The 22,673-nt window shown below is 36.8% G+C and overlaps 3 protein-coding genes and 1 long non-coding RNA gene across 13 annotated transcripts in view; 1 reads left to right on the forward strand and 3 right to left on the reverse strand.

Moving 5' to 3' along the window:
* Window positions 1-567, reverse strand: part of si:dkeyp-9d4.3 (caskin-1) — a 50,488-nt gene extending 49,921 nt beyond the window's left edge. For 4 of the 8 annotated variants that reach the window (XM_037764161.1, XM_037764163.1, XM_037764159.1 and 1 more), the window contains exon 1: window positions 1-567. This exon is cut by the window's left edge and continues 114 nt beyond it. The gene's annotated coding sequence lies outside the window, so the exon portion shown is untranslated. The other 4 variants (XM_037764164.1, XM_037764160.1, XM_037764162.1 and 1 more) reach the window with 2 other exon arrangements.
* LOC119484970 overlaps window positions 1-8,954 on the forward strand; it is a 28,696-nt gene extending 19,742 nt beyond the window's left edge. Inside the window, exon 3 of the long non-coding RNA XR_005206151.1 lies at window positions 8,845-8,954. This is a non-coding gene — a long non-coding RNA (uncharacterized LOC119484970). The remainder of the gene's footprint in view (window positions 1-8,844) is intronic.
* socs1b (suppressor of cytokine signaling 1b) lies at window positions 4,326-11,010 on the reverse strand. Of its 3 annotated transcripts, none has more exons than XM_037764168.1 (4): window positions 10,749-11,010; window positions 7,931-8,390; window positions 6,344-6,531; window positions 4,326-5,907 (listed from the first exon to the last, which is right to left on the reverse strand). In XM_037764168.1, the coding sequence occupies exons 2-4, from the start codon at window positions 8,150-8,152 to the stop codon at window positions 5,583-5,585; spliced, it is 735 nt and encodes a 244-aa protein (XP_037620096.1). In that variant the 5' UTR covers window positions 8,153-8,390; window positions 10,749-11,010; the 3' UTR covers window positions 4,326-5,582. The 3 variants fall into 3 exon arrangements, with proteins under 3 accessions (XP_037620096.1, XP_037620095.1, XP_037620094.1); XM_037764167.1 differs by having other exon boundaries at window positions 7,931-8,382; window positions 10,745-11,010; XM_037764166.1 differs by having other exon boundaries at window positions 10,745-11,010.
* Window positions 11,011-13,704: 2,694 nt separating this feature from the next.
* LOC119484969 (ATP synthase membrane subunit DAPIT, mitochondrial-like) lies at window positions 13,705-20,126 on the reverse strand. The gene is made up of 4 exons (XM_037764170.1): window positions 19,984-20,126; window positions 19,797-19,867; window positions 14,058-14,150; window positions 13,705-13,957 (listed from the first exon to the last, which is right to left on the reverse strand). The coding sequence occupies exons 2-4, from the start codon at window positions 19,863-19,865 to the stop codon at window positions 13,856-13,858; spliced, it is 264 nt and encodes an 87-aa protein (XP_037620098.1). The 5' UTR covers window positions 19,866-19,867; window positions 19,984-20,126; the 3' UTR covers window positions 13,705-13,855.
* Between the last annotated feature and the right edge of the window lie 2,547 nt (window positions 20,127-22,673).

Genomic DNA, 22,673 nt, shown 5'->3' on the forward strand with positions numbered 1-22,673 from the left:
TCAGTCCGCTCGGTCCCGCTCTCTTCCTCTGAGCGCCCCGCTCCTCTCTCCTCCGTTAATCCGCTGCTACATCCTGCCGCCGCTCCGGGCCTCCCGCTGGAGCTGAGGCGCGGAGGGATGATGGATGCTGCCGGGAGGAGAGAGGGATGCTCCGGTTCGACCACGAGTCTCCAGCGCTCTCTACCTCCTCCTCCACGCGGTGCTACCGGACCGGACCGGACCTCTCCTCTCTGTACCGGGATGCAGGAACACACACACACGCGCCGCGACAGATTCTATCCGCGTGACGATTTCACCGGGTCTACGTGCGTGCCGTGCGTGAAAAACAGTGGAGCTCGAGCGCCCTCCTCTATGATGCTGCTGGGTCAAATCCTCCTGCACCCCTCAAATCTCACGAGCCCTCAATAATCCGCAGAATGATGTTTAACGGTGTGACCGCGCTGCTGTCGCCGCCGCGCGGTGCTGCTGGACCAGCTCGCGCCAGCTTCGGTGCGCATGCATACACACACACACACACACACACACACACACACACACGCACATTCACAGTCACATATGCACACACACACACACACATACACACACACACACTCACACACACACACACACACACGCATGCACACAAACACACACACACACACATTCACAGTCACATATGGCATTACATAAACACGAGCCTTTACTTGTGCGCGCGCGCCACTCCAGTTGTTGTAATCCCAGTCCGCGTGTCTGCGCGCGTGCGTGCGTGCGGACAAGTCAGGAGAGGTCGTTTGACATAATAAAATTGGTACTCAGTCGCGTGCAGGAGGTGCAGCACTGTCAATCAGATATATATGGATATGTAACTTTCATTACACTAAATCTGCTATTATTACATTCATATCTTGCACTGTTGCCTAATTTTATTTTTGTTTTATTCAAGTTTTTTTTTTATCTTGTAAATCATTTTTATATTAACACAATAGAGCAGTTTTTTTTTTAGGGAGGTACAGGGGGTCTTTAGGAGGAGATAGCAGGTTAACAGTAGATGTCACATAGAAGTGCTGTACATCATCTGAAAGATGAGAACCTGAAGATTAATTTTACATCCTCAGCACTGTGTGTCAAGCTGTTCTAGTCATGAATTAGAAACAAACAAGAATTAATTCATTCATTCATTAAAATAAATTGTTAAAGTGTATAAAGGCTTATTATAATAGAAGCATGATGACCATTCCCATGCTCTCTTATGTCTCATAAGTTGTTGTAGCAATTTTTGGGTTGATACCATTTGCTACACAGATTTGGTGCTAAATTTAAATATTTTTTACCACTCAAGAATTGATAGAAATGATCATTAATTCCTCCAAAATACCACATTAAGACACCAAGACATCGAGGAACACCATAGAAAAAGCCATGCTGTGATTTGGTTTAAAAAAACGTTGACATTTTGAGATTTCTGAAAGAGTAGATTTTTTCGGTGATTGGATGACGAGCACTTCTGTTTAGGAAACTGCTCAGAAACCCCCTTATTGTCGATATACCTAGGAAAGCCATCCATCCTCTGAATGCTCTAGGTCTCTAGTTTGTGGTTGTAAAGTTTCATGAGGCTATGATTATCCTAGAGGTCACCACAGGTCATTTTATAGTGAGGTCAAGTTTTAAACCATAGTCTCACTACAATGAAATGGCTACTATGGGGACTAACATCATCACACATGAATACAGTTGGGCTCATTGGATCCACAAGAGTCTCAGCTTTACAGTGATACACACTTTATGTAATTCAAGACTGTTTAGGGACCCCAGTATGCAGAAATTTCAAATACACCATTTTAGAATAGGCAAAAATAACATACTGCATGCATAAAACTGCATGTCATTATCATAAAGTGGGCATGTCTGTAAAGGGGAGACTCGTGGGTACCCATTTTCATTCATATATGTTGAGGTCAGAGGTCAAGGGACCCATTTGAAAATGGCCATGGTTTTTCCTCACCAAAATTTAGCCCAACTTTGGAGTGTAATTTACCTCCCCTCCGCTCTAAAATGTAACCTGCTACAGACACTACGGACAGAGACGGTTGTTGACCCTCTGAGACCCGTGGGATCTCAAAGGGTTAATCACCCTTTACATGTCTTATGTAAAGCACTTTTAATGGCTTTGTTTTTAAAAGGTGCTATACAAATAAACTGGCCTTTCCTCTATATGTGTCACAGTGGTGATGGTTTTACATCAACATTGTTTAAGGTTAATGAGGCAGAGATAATTTGAGGACAGGAAAAGTGTGTGTGTGTGTGTGTGTGTGTGTGTGTGTGTGTGTGTGTGTCCCTGGTGCAGGGCTAATTTAGACTAAAGGGGCCACTGCCAGTCAGATTTAGGACAGGAAGTGGAACAGATGACAGAAGACCGGTGCTCAATCAGAACAGTGTGTGTGTGCATGCTTTATATTTGTGTATTGACACAAAGCTTATCTGATTGGAATGGCAGACAGTTTTTCAGTTAGTCAGCTTCATACAGGGCCGGACTAACCCGCTAGGCGATGGGGCCCCTCTTCAGCCCACCACACCAACTTAGTTTGGTTACAATTAAACAGAAATGTAGGCCTAGTTATCTGAGAATATTAATTAAAAAAAAAGTTGTATCCCAATGCCATACATACGTACCAATTCTAAGCAGTTTGGAAAAATGCTAAAGTATACTCAGAAAGTCAGTGTGCATATATAGCACTAAACAGGCTTGATTTTAAGTGTGCTGCAATGGAGGAGTTGCAAAAAAGGGACGGCTCCAGGATGATCAAAGAAAACAAAGAGTAATCTTTTGGGAAACTTTTGGTTTCTCTTTGTGAGGTTTCCTGTAATTTCCTGTTAGTATAAAACAATAAAGTATGTTGATTTCTTTTGCGCTTACTACAAAAACAGTAGACCATAAAGATAAGTATGTTATACACACTTTATAGGAGGCCTATTTAGTAGGTCTATAAAATTGGGACTTTGAGTTTACAGCATGTTAACAGCTCTATGAAGATGTATAATTTGGTACAGCGGTGCTTTGAGCTAATACCCATACTGCCATACTATTTAGTATGCCGGGTAATGATTTAGTATGTCCCAATACATAGTATGTGAAATGCAGTATGCCAAAAATACCAGAATGTCCTACTGCATCCGGTCACATATTGCAGTATGCAAGCCAGCACGCTTTTCTGCCTATTCTGACCCACAGTCCTCTGCACAGCGAATAAGTAAGAGGTTCAAAGTTCAAGGTGCAATGTTATGAAGTAGTATATCCCAATTTTATTCATATTACATGCAATAGTACACACTTTGTAAAGGCAGCGGCAGTTTGTGCTGAAAGTTTTTTTAAAAAGTATGCGATTTGGAATGTAGCCAATATTAAAAGGGCTGCTGTAATTTGGTGCCTTCAAATGAAACTCGTGAACTTGTGATTACAACATGGGAAGTCGTGTGTACGATATGCTTGGCATTCAAGTGGTTAAGTCGCGAGAACACAATATTAACGTAACGTTAATAACAATATTAACGTTACCGTCAGTCTAGAAGCCACAGAGGCTAACAATTTAGCAAGCTAGTAAGCGGTTAACATAATGCAGGAAATGTAAAGGCATAATGACAGATGAAAGAGATGAGGTCGTTGGGAATATCAACATACTATAAAATTACAAAGAAAAACAATATACGAATAAAATTACAATATACGCACTTATTATGTACCGAAAAATGAACTTCCATGGCCTCCGCCATTTCTGACAACGTCAACAAACACACCACAACTCGTGAACTCTGAGCTTTCAGAAACTTTCCACTTACAAGGTCGTGAATACCACAAGAGGGGGGCGTTCATATGGACTCTTCTCGTGAACACAGTGAACACGACCCCATTTGTAGGCACCATTGTTAGCATGCTAACATTTGCTAACATTAACACAAAGTACAGTTGAGGTTGATAAATGTCATCAGTTCTGCAGTTATTTGGTCATAAATCAAAGTACTAGACAATTACATTTTTGACCTGAATATGGCACAAGAGGTAATGTCAAGTTAGGATAATTCATCCTATGGGGGACATGTTCCAAATTTCATGTCAACGTTTGCAGAAATATTTCAGACTTGACCAACGTTTTGGACCAACAGCTAAACATGAAAAGACAGTTAATCTAAAAACCTCAAAGTATTTGCTCCACAAAAAGTTTTTTTTAGCTTCAGCCCCGAGGCAGTTGCCTGCTTTGCCTGGTCAGTAGTTCAGCCTTGGGTTCACAGGCATTATAGTTTGTAGACTTAAGAGTTTACTTTATTCAACATGTACAACATTTTGCAAAGCATTACACTCTCGTAGGCTACATTTATTTGTTCCACAGGACTGACGACAGTAAAATGATTTCAAGCGCTGATGAATAGCTGATCCGAGACCAGATTCTAAAACTGCATTAATCAATGTTGTTTTATTAAAACTGAATTAAATGGCTACATTTAATGAGAATTGGGTGCTCTTAGTGACAAACCCACAGAGAATATAAATAATAAAAACTCCGCCCAGCTTTTTAGCCTCTTTCAGCAGATTGTTACTTTACAGCACTTTATAATTGAGTCTCCGCTGCTCTCATCAACCCCCTTAAGCTGCCAGGGAGGCAGAAGACAAAGTTACCTAAAGTAACTCACTAGTTAAAAAGTTAGTAAAGACAGATCATTTTCAGGAGTTGGTGGAGACCAAAACTACAGAAGCTGATAGCGGCTGTGGTTGCAATTATCTTATCTCGATATCTCGGGATAACAAAAATTGCTTTCCCATAATAATAGGTTACTTATTTTAAGGGTAATTTTCTTATGATACCTTCATTCAAAGGAGGTGTTTATAATTCAGTAATCCTGCTGATATTATTAACTGAATACTGTGTGAAATGTGCAGATTAGCTGGTTTAATTAATTTTGTGATTCAGCCATAATTTATCTCAAGAAAACAACCAGTTGCTTTCTTATGAAAATTAGGTATTTGTCCAATTATCCAGATAAACCAACCTATTGTTTTCCCAAGATAATGAGATAATTAACCCATTATGACCAGAAAACAACTCTTTTGTCCTGAGATAACGAGATAATTAACTCACAATCTCGAGATAACAGGATTAAAAACATAACTGCAATCACGGCGGCTCATGTCAGAGTAAAAGAAGAGTAAATATTGGACTTAAATTCCTCATGTGGCCTGAAAGACATAAGTTTTTGCTAATATTTCAGTCATAACATGATAATGTCAGCTTCTTTAGATTTTTTCCGCCCCCTAGCGGCCAAACATTAATTAATGCAGCTTTAAACAGCAGCAAATGTTTACATTTTCTATGGACTATACAACTGATCTGTATCATAGACGCAGTGGTGCAGCAATTAAACAGGATTTGTGTGTTGTTGTTTATCAAAAAATGATAATGTGTACCATGAAAACTCTGTAAAAAATAATGATAATGTGTGCAAATAACCCTAAAACTAACTTGCAGATCAAATAATCAATACAGAATATTGGTTTAACTTATAACACAAACAACATCTTGTCACAACGACAAGCACTCTGTGCACACGTGTGTCTATATACAACAAGGATACGCATGAACATAGTCTTTGACTTGAGTACTGAGTCCAGGTAAGGTGCTTATACTTTCTGCTCCATATGAGCCCATGAGAGCCCTCCTGCACATCTGCTTCAGGCGCTCTGGACGCTGCTTGCGATAGGGCGCCGTCAGCTTACAGGACGAGCTGGTGTAATAAGTGAGCAGAGCGAAGAATGACGCAAAAGTCTTATGGCTGCCGTACAGACTGAAGAGCAGGTTGTTCAGCTGGACACGAACGCTAGTCGGTCCGTCTTCACTTTGGTAACTCAAAGTGAAGAAAACATCTGGCTGGCCGCTGTCTCTGCAACAACACAGCAACATATGAACAGTCAGGCTATGCTAACATTGTAGCTGCTCCATCAACACTGTATTGAGTTTATATGTAATCGCGCCGCACAAGAAAATGTGCTTCACGTTTGATGTGAATGCCCCTTTAGTGAACACAGTAGATTATGATTTAATCAGACTAAGCTGTTCACAAAACAGGATTCATAAAAAGTTGTGATGAATGGAACTGCAGGATATACATCAGTTATACATATTTAACATCTTAAACGAGCTACACCGGGTGAAGAAAACGTTAAAAAAAAATCATCCTTTATTTAACCAAATAAATCCCATTTATGTGTGAATCCACATCTGGGCAGGAGAACGGCATGAAAAGTTGCAGAAAAACACAACATCCGTCAAACAGATAAAACAACACTAAAACTTTCAAATGGTAGTGGTAGATTTACCTGATGAGGAAGGTACCCAGTGGTGCTCGTGCGAGTATTTCGTGTGCCTCCTCCATGGTCATTGATCCCCAGTAGTAACCGCTATGTTGAAGCTGCTTGTACGTGTGTTTCACTAATTTGTACTCTGCTGCGCTGCTGAATGGACGGAGGTGTGTGGGCAAGCTCTCAGCGTCAGCTCCATAGGGTAGCTACAGCAGAGAACGTATTAGAAATAAATAATATAAATATAGTTGTTGTCAACATTGTTTTTAGGGTAACATTTTCATTTACAGTTCTCCTAAAAAAACAACTGAATTTAACATCAATCACAGATGAGACAGTAAAGAGTGCTCGTTGTAGTCGAGCTGCAAATACAACATCATATGTCAGAAAGTACCAGAAACTAGATTTGTGTATTAATAATACAAAACGTTTACAGGTTTAGTTTTTCTTATCCTACCACAGTTTATTTATATAAATAATTTATTTATATAATTATTTTGAGAGATGCTATACCATATGAATAATAATAAATGTTAAATAATAAAATTATTATGAAAAAATAAAAAATAAAAAATGAATAATAATGCAATCCTAACAATAATTATGCTCTGCAATGTTTTGGTAACAGAAACTTGCAGATCTCCTGTGTTCAGACGCTGTTGTCAGATTTGTCGGAAAAAAAGAGGCTGAAAAGTTTCCATGCCAACATTCAAAGTCCAACGATCAACGAGAGATTTTGTGTGTGTGTGTGTGTGTGTGTGTGTGTGTTTGTGTGTGTGTGTGTGTGTGTGTTATTTCCTTTTTTTGTATGTTATTTCTTTCTTTCCTGTCTACCTTGGTTCAGATTCAATGCAGAAGCTCCATTCATATGAAAAACACTGCATTCACATGAACAATCTGCACATGCATACCGGCATAATAACAAATTAATACTATAAATTATTGTTGTTGGAATATAGTGTTTGGCTGGGACAAATATGCTCAGCCCAAATACGGAAAGTAACTGATAAAGTGTGGAGTCATCTCATAAACGTGTTTTTAAAAAAGTGTTTTCAAATATTAAAAAACTTATATATGGTTGCATGTTGTGCATAAACAGAAAATATGTAACCAGTGGTGGAAAGTAACTAAGTACATTTACTCAAGTAGCCTACTGTGCTTAAGTATAATTTTGAGGTACTTTTACTTTCTATTTTATGCTACTATTAAATTTAATTAAAGCGATGCTTACACATTAATACTTATCATAACCCAATGATGTGATATACTGTATATTACTCACATTACAATAGGCCAGTCTGCATAATGGGTACTTTCACTTTTGGTACTTTAAGTATATTTTGATACTAATAGCTTACTTGCTTACCTACGTACTTTTACTTCAGTAAGATTGTGAATGCAGGACTTTCCCGTAACAGAGTATTTATATACACTGTTGTATCGATACTTTTGAGTACTTCTTACACCACTGGATGTATATTTAAGAAAGAAATCCTGGTGTTTGATTTCTGACTTTATCTCGCTCCAGCCATCTGTGCACTGTTTAAAAATCAATATCCCAAAGCAATAATATCCACAAACTGAGCAAACTGGTTGGGTACTGACCTGGCACCAGGCTTCAGGTTCCTCCTGTAAGTTGAGCTTTTTCCAATTCAGTAAATCTAGCTGCCTCTCCGTCGGCTCTTGGCTCTCTGGTTGAACTTTCTCTGGGCTCTGGGCTCGTTCTGGTCCTGCAGGTTCCTCAGGCGGTTGACTCTGGTTCTGTGTCTCAGCTGCGCGGTTCTGTTTTCTGCTCGGTACTACTCTATCAAGATTGTCTCTGACCATCCTACCAAGGAGAATACCCCTCTTGACCACGTGTTGCACCAGTTCCTCCACTTTTCACTGGCAGATCCCCCATCACTGACTCCTATCAGGTGGCTCATCTGCTGCTCAGTCCTCTTTCAGACTCCATGTCGCTTTAATCAAGATTCATCAACATCATCACAAACTTCTGGAGGGGAGCAGAAGGTGGATCTGCTCTGCCATCTGTCCTTGAAGGACTGTCACTGAAGAATCTGATGAGCTGAAACACAGAAAGGTGAACAATCACAAATTAAAATCTTTTATTCCACTGCACTACATCATCTTAAACCTGCAATCAGTGGGCAACCGGAAAAGTGAAGCCAACTCAGAAGTGCCTTAAACCTGCATTCTTTCTAACAGCCAGCAGGGGGCGACTCCTCTGGTTGCAAAAAGAAGTCTGATCGTATAGCAGTCTATGAGAAAATGACCCTACTTCTCACTTACTTTATGACCTCAGTAAACATTGTAAAAATGAGTTTATGGTCTCAATCACTAGTTTCAAGTCTTCTTCAATACAGCATGATGTTCATTTAGTAAATGATGGTCCCATTTAGAGTCAAATAGACCATAAAGCAGGGTATGCTTTAGGGCGTGGCTACCTTGTGGTTGACAGGTCGCTACCACGGCGTTGTCCGGTCTGGACATCTTACAATTTTAACCCCTTTCGGGTAAAGTTGTAACAATTTGTTCGCCGAAAAATATCTTATTCAGCGTTCAGTTGTACTTAGCTCCACCCTCTCGTGTCATTTCTGGTCGCAAAAAAAACAAGAATATGACGGCCAAACTCGAGGCTTCAAAACCACAGTCCACAAACCAATGGGTGGAGTCACGGTGACACTTGAGGGCGATAGAAACCAGTTGTGAACACAATATTGACATATCATCACATTTAAAGATAATAGGACAAACTTGTTAGCAAACCGCAGTTACGGAGCAACATTATCATTTATTAGAAGTCGTGTTTCTGGCCACCTGAAGAAGTCCAATACTCGCTATCAGCTCTGTTTTTGATCCCCGCCAACTCCTAAAGGAAATATCTGTTTCTTTAGTTGCTAAATGCTCCACTATGTCCACCAGCTAGTCCCTTACTTTGTCTGCCTGCTGTTTGGTGCTGAGCAGGTTGTGTTTAGTGGGTTTTACAGCTAAAAGTATCAACTACAGGCCCTTTAACCGCATACTACTACAACGCATGCAATCCAGTCTCTGTGTGTGTGTGTGTGTGCGCCTGGCGAAGGATCAGGTCATGTGACTGACAATAAACCACATGTGTGTGTGCTATCATCAATCACTGGGAAGGGCGGATGTCACGAAAAAAAACACTTTCACTTTCTCAGTCAACTGAGACAGAAAATATGTGAAGAAAATAGAATCTGTGGATTTCCTCTGTGTCGCTCCACAAGTTCATATGTGTAAAAGTTTTCCAAAATGTTGGTATGCACATGCTGTAGTTTTCATTAAAAGTAAGGAAAGTTGTTTCCAGAGCAAAGTCACAAAGTGCATTGAAATTTATAAAAGCAGAAGACTTAAAATACAAATACAATACACACGTAAGAAAAGTTAACAATAAGGAGGTCTTAATAAATACATTTCTTAGTATATAAGGATATAAGTATAGTTTGTTGTATCTTGTTTTTCTGTTATAATGCACTTTTGCTTTTATGTTTTAAATCACTTTACAACTTTTGTTCAGAGAAGTACTCTATAAATAAATGTTAATATGCTATATATAAAGTATTACAGTACTTTTACAGGGCTTTAAGCCTAAAATAGAGTGCTTCAAAATGTATTTTTTTATACTATATTTCCCTTTTTCTGATCCGTTGAGTCTGTTTTTTTTTGTATTTTTTGCTCTACCTCTTTGCTCAAATGCTGAAGAGTGCATGTACATATCACACTGCTGCTTCACCAAACATTTCAATCTCAGTCCAAAGCATATACTTAACTATAACTTGATTGATCGCCTGTTTGTGAGAGGAAGTCTGCATCTGACTGTTATCAGTTTCCAGTAAACCCTGCAACTCCGGGATCTTTTTTGTTTCAACTCACAATATTAAACAGCACAGTCTGTCAGTATTATAGCACCATATTTTCTATTGTTACAGTTCTGTACTCCATTGCACTAGATTTTAAATTGATTATGTGTCCAAATATTGATGCAAGAGCTGCAAGAACAAAAAGAGGGCAAACATCACAGAAAATATGCTAAAAACAAACCTATCTGTCATTAGTAATAATGTAGTTAGTATTAGCATTAGTATTTACTGCCATTTTACACCTTATGGAATGAGGTGGTATGACTGGGATCGGTGTGGTTTAATCTAAAAAATATGAGTCAATGTGACTGGGAGACTTTGATGACAAAATTGGTTAATTTGCTTCTATATAATCATCCAATATGCCTACAGTTAAAAGTTATATATACAGTAAGAGAGTCCAATTCAGATTAATTTGCATGCTTCTGGATTATGGTTTTGTACCTGTTGATCTTAGATGAATGAAGGAGCAGGCACACACAGAACACTTTAGTACCAACTCTAGTTAAATATGCATTAATGAAACACAGAGCTTACTTACTGACTGTGTTAGTGTTGATGAATCCGAGCTGCAGTGAGCTTCTGTCAGCTTCAGTCGTGCTGGAGGTCGCAGCTCTTCAACAGAATAAACATCTTACTTTCACTTTGAGTCTTTCCTTTGCTGGGGGCGTGAGCAACTCTCCTCGCACAACCTGATAACATGTTAGACTGAAAAACAACACTTAGAGCCTTTCACTGATTCGCCAATGAAGTATTCATTGACAGAAACGCACGCGCACGCGCACGCGCGCACGCAGACACCCTGCACACGCAGTTGTCCAGGTGCTGCTTTCGCTTTCACTTAGACCGGCTGATTCCTTTAAGTCACGTGATATACCAGTAACACTGCGGTTTTTTTTTTTTTGTGTGTGCATGTGTCTGTGTGCAAATGTCACTCAATTATTACCTGTTTACTTATTAACATTTTAACCCTGTCATGGCTTAAAAAAACACACATAATTACAAGGTTAAATATGCAAAAATTACAATGAAGGATTGTTTCATGCATTTAACTTGAATGCACAGTAATGATAGAACAATGCAAACCACTCCTTCCATTTCCTTCAGAATGAATGTGAAACACTAAATGATGGGAACATGTTCAGCATACCAAACATTGTGTACCATCAATAATTATCTCATTATAATCTAAATGATTCTTTTGTGATAAGGAGGTGAAAAGGCTACAAACTGAAACTAAATACAAACTATACTATACGTGACAGTGACAGTTGATCCCCAAACACAAAAAAGAAGTTGAATACTTTTGCATGCAGCTTATATTTATGTATTTATAGCCTATTTTGAGCTACTTATGGTTCAAACAACTAAACGCAAAATACATTCAATGTGCAAGATTTAAGAGTTTTTATGCATTTAACTTTTGAATTCCAATAATTTTTTTGCTCAGTTATGATAGAACAATGCAAACCACTCCTTCCATTTCCTTCATAATGAATGTGAAACAATAAATGATGGGAACATGTTCAGCATACCAAACATTGTGTACCATCAATAATTATCTCATTATAATCTAAACGGTTCTTTTGTGATAAGGAGGTGAAAACGCTGCAAACTGAAACTAAAAACAAACTAAACTTTACGTAACAGTGACAGTTGATCCCCAAACACAAAAAAGAAGTTGAATACTTCTGCATGCAGCTTATATTTATGTATTTATAGCCTATTTTGAGCTCCTTTGTGGTTTAAACAACTAAATGCAAAGTACATTCAATGTGCAAGATTTAAGAGTTTTATGCATATTTTTGAATGCAAATATTTTTTTAGCTCAGTAATGATATAACTGTGCAAAACACTCCTTCCTGTAAAATGAATGTGAAACATTAAATGATGGGAACATGTTCAGCATACCAAACATTGTGTTCCATCAATAATCATCTCATTATCTAAATGGTTCTTTTGTAATAAGGAGGTGAAAAGGCTGCAAACTGAAACTAAATACAAACTAAACTTTTGACAGTGACAGTTGATCCCCAAACACAAAAAAAGAAGTTGAATACTTTTGCATGCAGCTTCTACTTATGTATTTATAGTCTATTTTGAGCTCCTTATGGTTCAAACAACTAAATGCAAAATACATTCAATGTGCAAGATTTAAGAGTTTTTATGCATTTAACTTTTAAATGCAAATAATCTTTTATCTTTCTTTGCCCAAAATAAAGACGGATAAAAAGGTGCATAAAACGCACACACACAAAGCCATCAACAAATGCCTATTACAAAGAAGACAATAAAATAAAGGGTGCTCTATACCATATCCAGAGCATTAATATAGCAGCAAACAAGTATTAGCTAAATAAAGATGTAGAGGAGTCATGTCTACATGAGTAGGGAATGATGTCTCTCTCCCGCTGTGTTTGTTGTAATCAGAGCTTCTCACTGCTTTGTTGACATAGCTGAGCCGGCCGCGCTTTTAAGGCAGGTTCGGCGCCCCACCCTCCAATTCCACCCAAAGGTTAACAAGCTCAGTCAGGAGTTTTGCCGGCTCAGCCATTGCCATGTTGAGAGCTGTGCGGAGGCAATAGAAATCCTCCCAATGTGGCATTTAGCACCTTTAAACGTAGTAGGCGAGATTGGAGCAAATATGATTGAAAAAAGTTATTTTTATAAAACGGTCGCTATATCCTGACAGCAGTACATGAAACGGGTAATCTGAAAAAAATCATGTGCCTCTGTGTCCTCCGGTGCTCCTAACGGCATCTGCAAGATTTCACATACCGGAGGAAAACAAGCAGTAAGAGCTGATCTGATCCAGCTGTCCAACTGCCGTCTATGAGAGCCGGCTGTCAATCACTCGTGAACTCTGACCAAACGGTCAAACTAGGCAGCGCTGATCAAATATGAATCAATATTCTGTTACTGTAATGCCTTTTTCTCACCTCAAATATTTTCAGAATCATCCCGCAGTGCACGATTTATCTGTAAAATGAGAAAGTTTGTGACGCCGTCGCCATTGTGAAATCTGTTGAAGGAACGGCCAAGTTCTGGTCACATGACCGGAGCACAGCCAATAGGAACGCTCTGTCAATGAAATGACCTGTGATTGGTCAAAGTCTCCTGTCACGGGCTCTATTTTTTTAAAGCCTGAAAACAGAGCCATGATGAGGTGAAGAAGTCTAGTTTTCTCTCAGAACACTTGAATTACAATATGCTGAGGGGTTATTATAATCTTTTTGCCCAATGATGCCAAAAATATGCTGCCTACTGCCACTTTAATTCTCCAAAACATTTAAATGGGTGATTTCATATGGGTAATAAAATAGTATATAAAAATAAATTAAAAATGTAACTGTGGGTTTGTTGCAGTATTTCAGCAGCAGATGGACACCTTGTGGGGAAACAATCTTACTGCACACATATTAATACACACACACACACACACTCTCTCTGCTGCCATGGTAACCACCGTGACTTCTCATAATATCACTGAATAATGATCAGCCAGCATTTACAAAGCATTTATTAACAAAGTAGATTTCAGCTCTAAACTTCCTCACACTCGGAGGCAGTGTAACGTCGTTTCTTTCTGTTTCTTCACATCATGATTTATCACTAGTGAATATAAACGTCACTGTAAGAGGTCGCTGATGTTTCAGGCCGTGGAGCTGGACGCCTGGATTTCTTTTTTGTTTTTTCTGTGCATCCAGTAGGCTGCTGCTGTTACAGCAAACAGACCATAAGTAGCCAAGACACACTGTAAGAGAGCAGAGAAGAACATAATGATACGTAAACACGTAATGAATGTTCATATTTAATGCAGCCGGAGTATGTATATGCGTGTGTGTATAATGTACATTTCTGCGACCCTGCAGAGTGTAGCTATTAAAGTACTTCCTCCAACCAGTCAGTTCCACAGAAGCCGGGGCCTCAATGCCAAACAGCTGCCTCTGAAACCCACAATAGAACAACACATGCACACAATAAGAGGAAGCACTGCAGCCAGACTACTTGATTGTTTCTGACACAATTTGTCATGGTATTAAAGTTAGGTTTCGGGAGATTATAGACAAAGTAATGAAGTTTATAAACAACATTTTCATGCTTAAAGTGGCACCCCATGCACTTGAAAATTCATTATACAAGACTATGATTTAATGCATATTGACACACAGTGTGCATCATGTTGGCTGTCAACATTTCTGTCGTCTTCCATGTTGATATTTTTGTTTATAATTCTTTTTTTATTTTTATTTTTCATCATTATTTACATTTTTTTTCCTTTCCTTTCCATCCGTTGTGTATTTTTTGTTTTTTATATATTTTATGTATTGTTATCGCTCGGGAGGTGGGAGGTGGGGAGCGATGTTTGTTGAAGAAAAGAAAAATGGAAGGAATAATATTGTAATAATAATAATAATATAAAATGCGACATCAATGAACACTGGGTGGCTGTGGCTCAGGAGATAGAACGGGTCGTCCATTAAAGGTAGGGTAGCGGTTTGATGATGGGGCCGATTAGACTGCTGTCAGGCCATTAAATAGGCGTCATCAGTCACTATAAGCCCCATAGATGTGGGTCAATAGGGACCTACTACACCCACTAGTAAGTTTTATCATCTATTCATATGGTAGAGCACCGAAGGAAGGTATAAAAGAAGACGACAGCGTCTTCTAGCGACTGTGAAACTTGTGTCTTTTTGACCTAAACCTAATGAAGTTGTAGTTTTGTTGCCTAAACCTAAAGAAGTTGTAGTTTTGTTGTCTAAACCTAAAGAAGCCTTTTTGTTTGTGTTCAAAATGTAACATTTCATTCAGTTTTACAACATGTTAGAACGTGTTGCTTTTTGTTTGACTTTCACTTTTACATGATAATACCTATTTAATGGCCTGATAACAGTGGAATCGGGTGCATGATAAAGACCCCGAACACCAAGTTGCTCCCAATGGCTTCTCTGTCATCAATGTGAATGTGTGATTGACAAGCAAAAATGAAAAGCTCTTTGTCCGATAAGGAAGAAGTGCTGCATGAGTGCAATCTGTTTACAGCACCATTTACCGCACCCATATCAGATGGCCTGAGATACCTCAGAGTAATAACAATTGTGAAAGTATTACTGATGGGAACATCTAACCAGTTTATCGTCAGTAATAATCAGCTCTATATTACTGTATAATCTAGATAAAGGCCTTTTCTCTACTTATTTAGTGAGGAGGTGAAAACACTGCACACAACCACTAAATACAAACTTAAATTGAAAACGATGTAATAAGAAACTTTGCAGTTCCTTTACAAGTGTCAGTGACAGTTTTTTAAGCAAACACAAAATACTTTTGCATGTTGAAACAGGCGGTTTGTTGAGGGGCATGACGAGGCAGAACTGGGATGACAAACTGGTTTACGGTCATACAAATCACATTCAACACACACTTTGAATTTGATTAAACTGAATTATTCATAAAGCTCCAGCTAATCATCTGGACTTGCTGGCAGCATTGAGCTCGTTCTCCACAGACTCTCTACACAGCCTTTTTTTTTTTTGCCATGAGACTTTAACTGTGTGATCAAAGCTTTGAGCTATAATTCCCTCTGGGTGAAGATTTTGAAGTTTTTTTTACTATTAATGCATATGCTGAGATGTATTAACAAAATATCCCAATTCTCAGCTGCAACAGAAATACATGAAAGACAGTTTTTTTTCATAACTGCTGACAGGAACATTTACTTTTTTTGATGATGACAACATTTTTATCTAAATCACGTCACTAAATTTTATGAACGTGTTTAAAGCCTTTTTCAAGCTAGGATTTAAAACTAACGTGGTACAACGTGCGTCTGTTAAAGAATTGACATTTTGGGAAATACGCTTATTCACTTTCTTGCTGAGAGTTATATGAGAGGATTGATACTACTCGCATGTCTGAACAGCAAATACAAAGCTACAGCTAGGAGGCAGCTGGCACTTGTTTCATACAGACACAAGAGTGGGAGCAATCTTTTCATCTAACTCTTTGCAATAAAGTGACATGGTTTATTTCTCAAAATGTAATATTATTCCTTTAAAGGATCTCTATGTGTGCTCTAGTAAACACATGAATCATCAAATGAAAAATGTAGTTGGATGCTTGTCATCCTGTTACATCGTCTCTTTTAAAACAATTTAAAAAAGTGTTCATCTGGAACATTTGATTTACAGCACATGAAAGCAGAATATAAGGATTCATGTGAGAAGAGGAATAATTTCCGTTATGAACATTATAGTTGCATGTGTGTGTGTGTGTGTGTGTGTGTGTGTGTGTGTGCCGGTGGCGACAGCAGAGTGCTGACGAGGCTGCTCTGCTCATAATGCTGATTTATTCTGCAGTATAGCAGAGTAAAGAGGAAACCCTTTTCCCCCCTCAAGCCTGATACCGATTCAACGACGTGAAACCACGTCGTTGACTGGAGCATGATGGGTTGGAGGATGGCTGTTTAAATCATTTAGAAAACAGCAGCTGTGCTCTTGTTTTTTTCCTGATTCTATTAAGATTTTACGGAGAACAGTTTGAGTGTAAATCCGTGTCCCACTTTAGCAGATAAACAACCTGGAACAACCACATTAAGTGGAAGTGCAGCCGTACAGCTGACAGCGTCTTGCTCAAGGGCACTTCTTAGAGAGGAATTACAGACTAAATCCTTTCAGTTTTCATTTGTTTGCACTGTCTACACATAATCACATAGATTATTGTTGGCATATGATAATACTTTTTCTACTCCCTTTAATTTCCTCTGTTGCATTTCTAAAATATGTTGGGAGGGTTTAGTCAGCGTATGAAGGTGTAATTACTCTCCAATTCTAAATTAGACACTAGTAAACGACTATCTGGTTCCCATGGATACTTGACAATAACAGTCTCCTTTTAGATGGAGCTCAAATCAGATGCTCTAAATGTCATAATGAGCATATCAGATACCTTTGTTATCTTTAGCCACCTTTATAAATCTTTAACACAGATGAGATCACTGGACGAGGGTGTAGTTCATTTTATATCACAATGTCTAATAGATTAAAAAATTAAAAGGAGAAAAAAAACAATAACAAATATGATATAACTTAAGATTTACCCATAAGATTTGAAATAGTGATGAATGTGTATTAGAAAACGGTACAAAAATTAAAAACCCACAACTCTCAAAGCGTTATTTTCGGTCGCAGCAGCCAGCAATTTTCAGTCAACAGGCTCTAAAAACAATGGTGGAAAGTAACTAAAGTACATTTACTCAAGTACTGTACAATTTTGAGGTACTTTGTTTGAGTATGCTCATTTTCTACTTATTATTGTATTGTACTTTTTACTCTACATTAAATTTATTCGATAACTCAAATTACTTTGCAGATTCTGGTTAATACAAAATAAGTCAACAAATAAATTATGATGCAATATTTCTATTATTATTGTTATTGACAAGCTGCCCAGCAGATTAAGCATATAAAGTAGTTAAAATTAGCCTCACCTTTACCAGCTGTAACATCAGTGGTGCTTACATTAATCCATCAATAATTATAATGCAATATGTAATATAGATTATTCTGAAATGGGACATTCTGCATAATGACTACTTTTACTTAGTATATTTGCTAATACTTTTGTACTTATATTTAAGTAAAAATTGGTATGCATGACTTTTACTTGTAACAGAGTATTTCTAGTAAGATCTGAGTACTTCCTCCGTCACGACTAAAACTCCAACCCTGTTTTGGGACTTGTTTAACACATAAAAAACCTCTTGAGAACACTTCCACACATATAATATAATATAATATACATATTAGCATAAATCACCTTGGTGTTGCTTGTTGAAGTTTGTTTATTTAAGTGCAATGAGCTCATTGTTGCCCCTTGTGGTCGTTGAGGAGAAAATCACCGACTACAACTGCAGTTGTGTTTCTGACCTTTGGCCTCAGGGGGGCAGTAATGAGTCCATTGCAGTTTGGCTCACCAGAAAGGTGAGATTTATACTTTATCAGAAGTGTTTTCAGACAGTATTTTAAAATATTACAAGAGAAAATACCACAAAGTTAAAGACTAACTGGTTGTTTTGGGGAATGTACGTCTGGTTAACCGCCTCACCTCTGTTAAAGAGAAGTGCATCCCCAAAAATTTTTTATTGAAGGATTAATATTGATATTTTAGCAAGTAAGAAATATGTGTGTACTTCAAAATAGCCTCCCACCATATTTGTTGTTCTCACCTAAGACTTTAATCTGAAGTTTTAGGCAATTATTGATTAAACTACTTTTAGACTTTTTTTTTTTTAATTAAATGTTTTAGAAATATGTCTAAAACTATGACAGATGCCTATATTTACCAGAGCACATTTCTATCCATCTAATGTTAGATTTTCTTTTAAAATACTATTATATTATACTATTATATTATTAATATTATTATACTATTATACTATATTATTGATATCCCTACTTTTGCACAGCTATTTGCTCTTTTATATAGGCCTATGTGTTTCCTACCTTTAGACTGTTTATTGTACTGCTGCAAAGCGAATTTAGCTTCTGGAGATCAATAAGGCCTTATATGTATGATGTGGTAATATGCATTTTTAATTTTTTCTTAAAAGCCTAACCAGAGACAAGGGCTGCAAAGTAGCTACGGCTATAAAATGTTTTATGTACATTGCATTGGTTGCACTTTAATTAAGTGTAACAATGCCTAAATGTATTGTGCCTGTCAAATAATAAATAAATAAATGAATAAATAAATAAATGAATGAATGGATGGATGGATGGATGGATAGATAGATAGATAAATTAATAAATAAATAGATAGATAGATAAATAAATAGATAGATTGATGGATAGATGGGTAAATAAATAAATAGATAAATAAATGAATAGATAAATAAATAGATAGATAGATAGATAGATAAATGAATAAATAGATAGATAGATAGATAGATAGATAGATGGATAAATAAATAAATAGATAAATAAATGAATAAATAGATAAATAAATGAATAGATAGATAAATAAATTAATAAATAAATAGATAGATAGATAGATAGATAGATAAATGAATAAATAGATAGATAGATAGATAGATAGATAGATGGATAAATAAATAAATAGATAAATAAATGAATAAATAGATAAATAAATGAATAGATAGATAAATAAATTAATAAATAAATAGATAGATAGATAGATAGATAGATAAATGAATAAATAGATAGATAGATAGATAGATAGATAGATAGATAGATAGATAGATAGATGGATAAATAAATAAATAGATAAATAAATAAATAAATAGATAAATAAATGAATAAATAGATATATAAATGAATAAATAGATAAATAAATGAATAAATAGATAAATAAATGAATAAATAGATATATAAATGAATAAATAGATAAATAAATGAATAGATAGATAAATAAATTAATAAATAAATAGATAGATAGATAGATAAATGAATAAATAAATGAATGTGATCAAACCAAACCATCAAAACAGATCCATTTTCATGCTGTTAATCGACTAATCTTTATTTAAGTTCATCCCACCCCTGCAGACTGGACATGCAGCTGTTTCTTACCTTCACCTCTGTGATGAGGTGGCCGAAGCTGGTGAGAGGGATCCTCGTATTAACAGGAGACGTCGGCATAACTGGACACAGTTTGAATGAAAATGGTGTGTTACACAGTTTATCCTTCCTCACACATTCACTTCAATTCTCAGACTACATTTAAACAAACATTTAGAGGGTGAAGACTGGCACTTACTGCTCTGTTAGTTGCAGAAAGGGACACTTACACAATTATGTCTCATGTGTTTTCAATGTGTTCCTGGGTCTCTCTGACGTAGCAGCACATTCTGTCCAATCAGGTGTGTTCTCTGCAAAGCGCGAACCAATAGGAGGCAGGCTGGTGGGCGGGGCTTAGGGGAGGTTACACAAACAGCTGCTCTAATAGCAGCCTACCTGTAATGTCTCTATTCAGCCACAAGAGGGAGCAAGATTAACATTTATAACTCTGTTTGTCCACCTGCACAGAGGTTGAGTCAGAAACAAGCAAAACTAGTTTGAGGTTTTTACCTTTTATTTTATGGCTTCCTAGTAATTTCCTGAGAAGCTGGTGACATGTAATTCTTTGGAAATTATTTGAAAGGGGCTGAGTAATTTCCAGTAATGAGATCTTTTAATAGCTTTATTATGTATGATAACCTGTAATTTACACCTACACTGGACACTTTTTAGTTTTGTGTGTCAAAGTTAAGCTATGAGATTATTTTTAAATTACTGTAGCAATGGTGAAAGGAACTAAATACATTTACTAAAGTACTGGAGTAAAATTTTGAGGTACTTATACTTCTACCCTGCTACAATTCAGAGGGAAATATTGTACTCTTTACTCCACTACATGTATTTAACAGCTATAAGTCTCCCAGTAGACCACTTACACTTACACACCAAAAACTGACAATAACTGCACTATACTGTATAATGACTGTAAAATATCATTATCATTATTACTACTCAGGTGTAATTCATACTGTGCAATATTTTCAGGTGGAATTTCATTTCATTCTCACTGTGCAATATCATTTTCCACTTCCAATTTTGTTAACAGTCTGTCTATTGTCAATACTGTATATACTGCTCCTATTTGTATACTTTCTTCTATTCAAATGGTTCATATTTTGTTACACTGTTTGTTTAGCTCTTTTGTTACTGTGTTAGCTGATGCATTGTTTTTATGCACTATCCCCTTTGCTGCTGTACACTGCAACTTTCCCCACTGCGGGATTAATAAAGGAACATCTTATCTTATCTTAATTACTAATTACGATAGCTGTCACATAAATGTAGTGGAGTACAAAGTAGAATATTTATGTGATGAAGTAGAAGTATAAAGAAGCACAAAATGAAATACTCGAATTTCTACTGTACTTGAGTGCAATTTCATGCTGTAATGGAAAGTAAAAGTACTTGAGTAAATGTACTTTTACCTTCCATCACAGCAGATAATTGTTTAGATTAGATTAGCAATGGCGAAAGTAACTAGATACATTTAATCAGGTATACTTAAGTACTATTTTTGAGGTGCTTGTACTTCACTTGAGGATTTACTTTTTTATGCTACTTTTATATATCTACTCCACTAAAATTCAGAGGGAAAATTCATAGATTCATAGGGTACTTTTTACTCCACTACCTTTATTTAACAGCTATAATTACTAATTACTTTTTAGATTTTAAATGGAAAATATATGATGAGCCAACAAAAATATGATTAAATTAGTAATAATAATAATTAAAATTAGCTGCACCTCAACCAACTACACTAAAGTGCCGCTCACATATTAATACTACAATAATTATAATACAATAATAAAATACTGAGAGGGCAATTCTGCATTTAACATCTTTACTTTTGATACTCTAAGTACATTTATTTGCTACAGTAATACTTCTGTACTTATACTAAAGTCAAATTTTGAATGCAGTTTTACTTCTGTATTTATAGTGTGGTATTGCTACTTTTGTTTTCACCATTGATCTTGGCACCATGTTACTGTATTGTTCTTTGAATCCATCCATAACTATACGATATATAATACATGATGATGTTCAGACAGGAGATCTAAAAACAGTGGACGCAGTGGGCAGCTTTTGTGTTTCTAAAATAATAATTCTGATCTGAAGATAATAGTTGCAATAACTAACTAACTAACCAACTAACTAACTAACTAACTAACTAACCAACTAACTAACTAACTAACTAACAAACCAACTAACAAACTAACACCAAGGAAGGCTTGTTGTCTTAAAACAGTGTTTGTCTTCAGTGTCTAAAGGCTGACATACTGTATAAACCAAAACGAAATGCGGCAGTAAAGCTCATTTCCATCATTTGAACTAAGGAGGTATTTTCCAAACTTACAAACTGGGGATCACATCCCCCTTCTGCAGAATTTAGTCATTTGTGCAGAGGACAGATCTTCTAAAAGAAGAATTCTGATAATATAACTAACTAACTATTTATTTAACTAACTAACTAACTAACTAACTAACTAACTAGCACCAAGAAAGGCTTGTCTTAAAACTGTGTTTGTCTTCAGTGTCTAAAGGCATGAAGACATGAAGACATTTTTATTATTATGTTTGCGGGTTGTGCGTCCGTCCGTCCGTATGTATGTACCATTCTCGTGAACACGATGTCAGGAATGTCTGGAGGGAATTTCTTCAAATTTGGCACAATGATCCACTTGGACTGAAGGATGAATTTATAAGGATTTGGTGGTCAAAGGTCACAACACATGTTTTTGGCCATAACTCAAGAATTCATATGCTAATTATGACAATTTCACATAAATGTCTAACAGGACAAAATGATGAAGTGAAAATGATGAAGTGATGACATTTTGGACAGACATAGATGTAAACTGCAACTTGACTGGTTGGCATACAACC

The sequence above is a fragment of the Sebastes umbrosus genome, chromosome 3 (assembly GCF_015220745.1).
Source record: "Sebastes umbrosus isolate fSebUmb1 chromosome 3, fSebUmb1.pri, whole genome shotgun sequence".
In the NCBI taxonomy this organism is placed as follows: Eukaryota; Metazoa; Chordata; class Actinopteri; order Perciformes; family Sebastidae; genus Sebastes; species Sebastes umbrosus.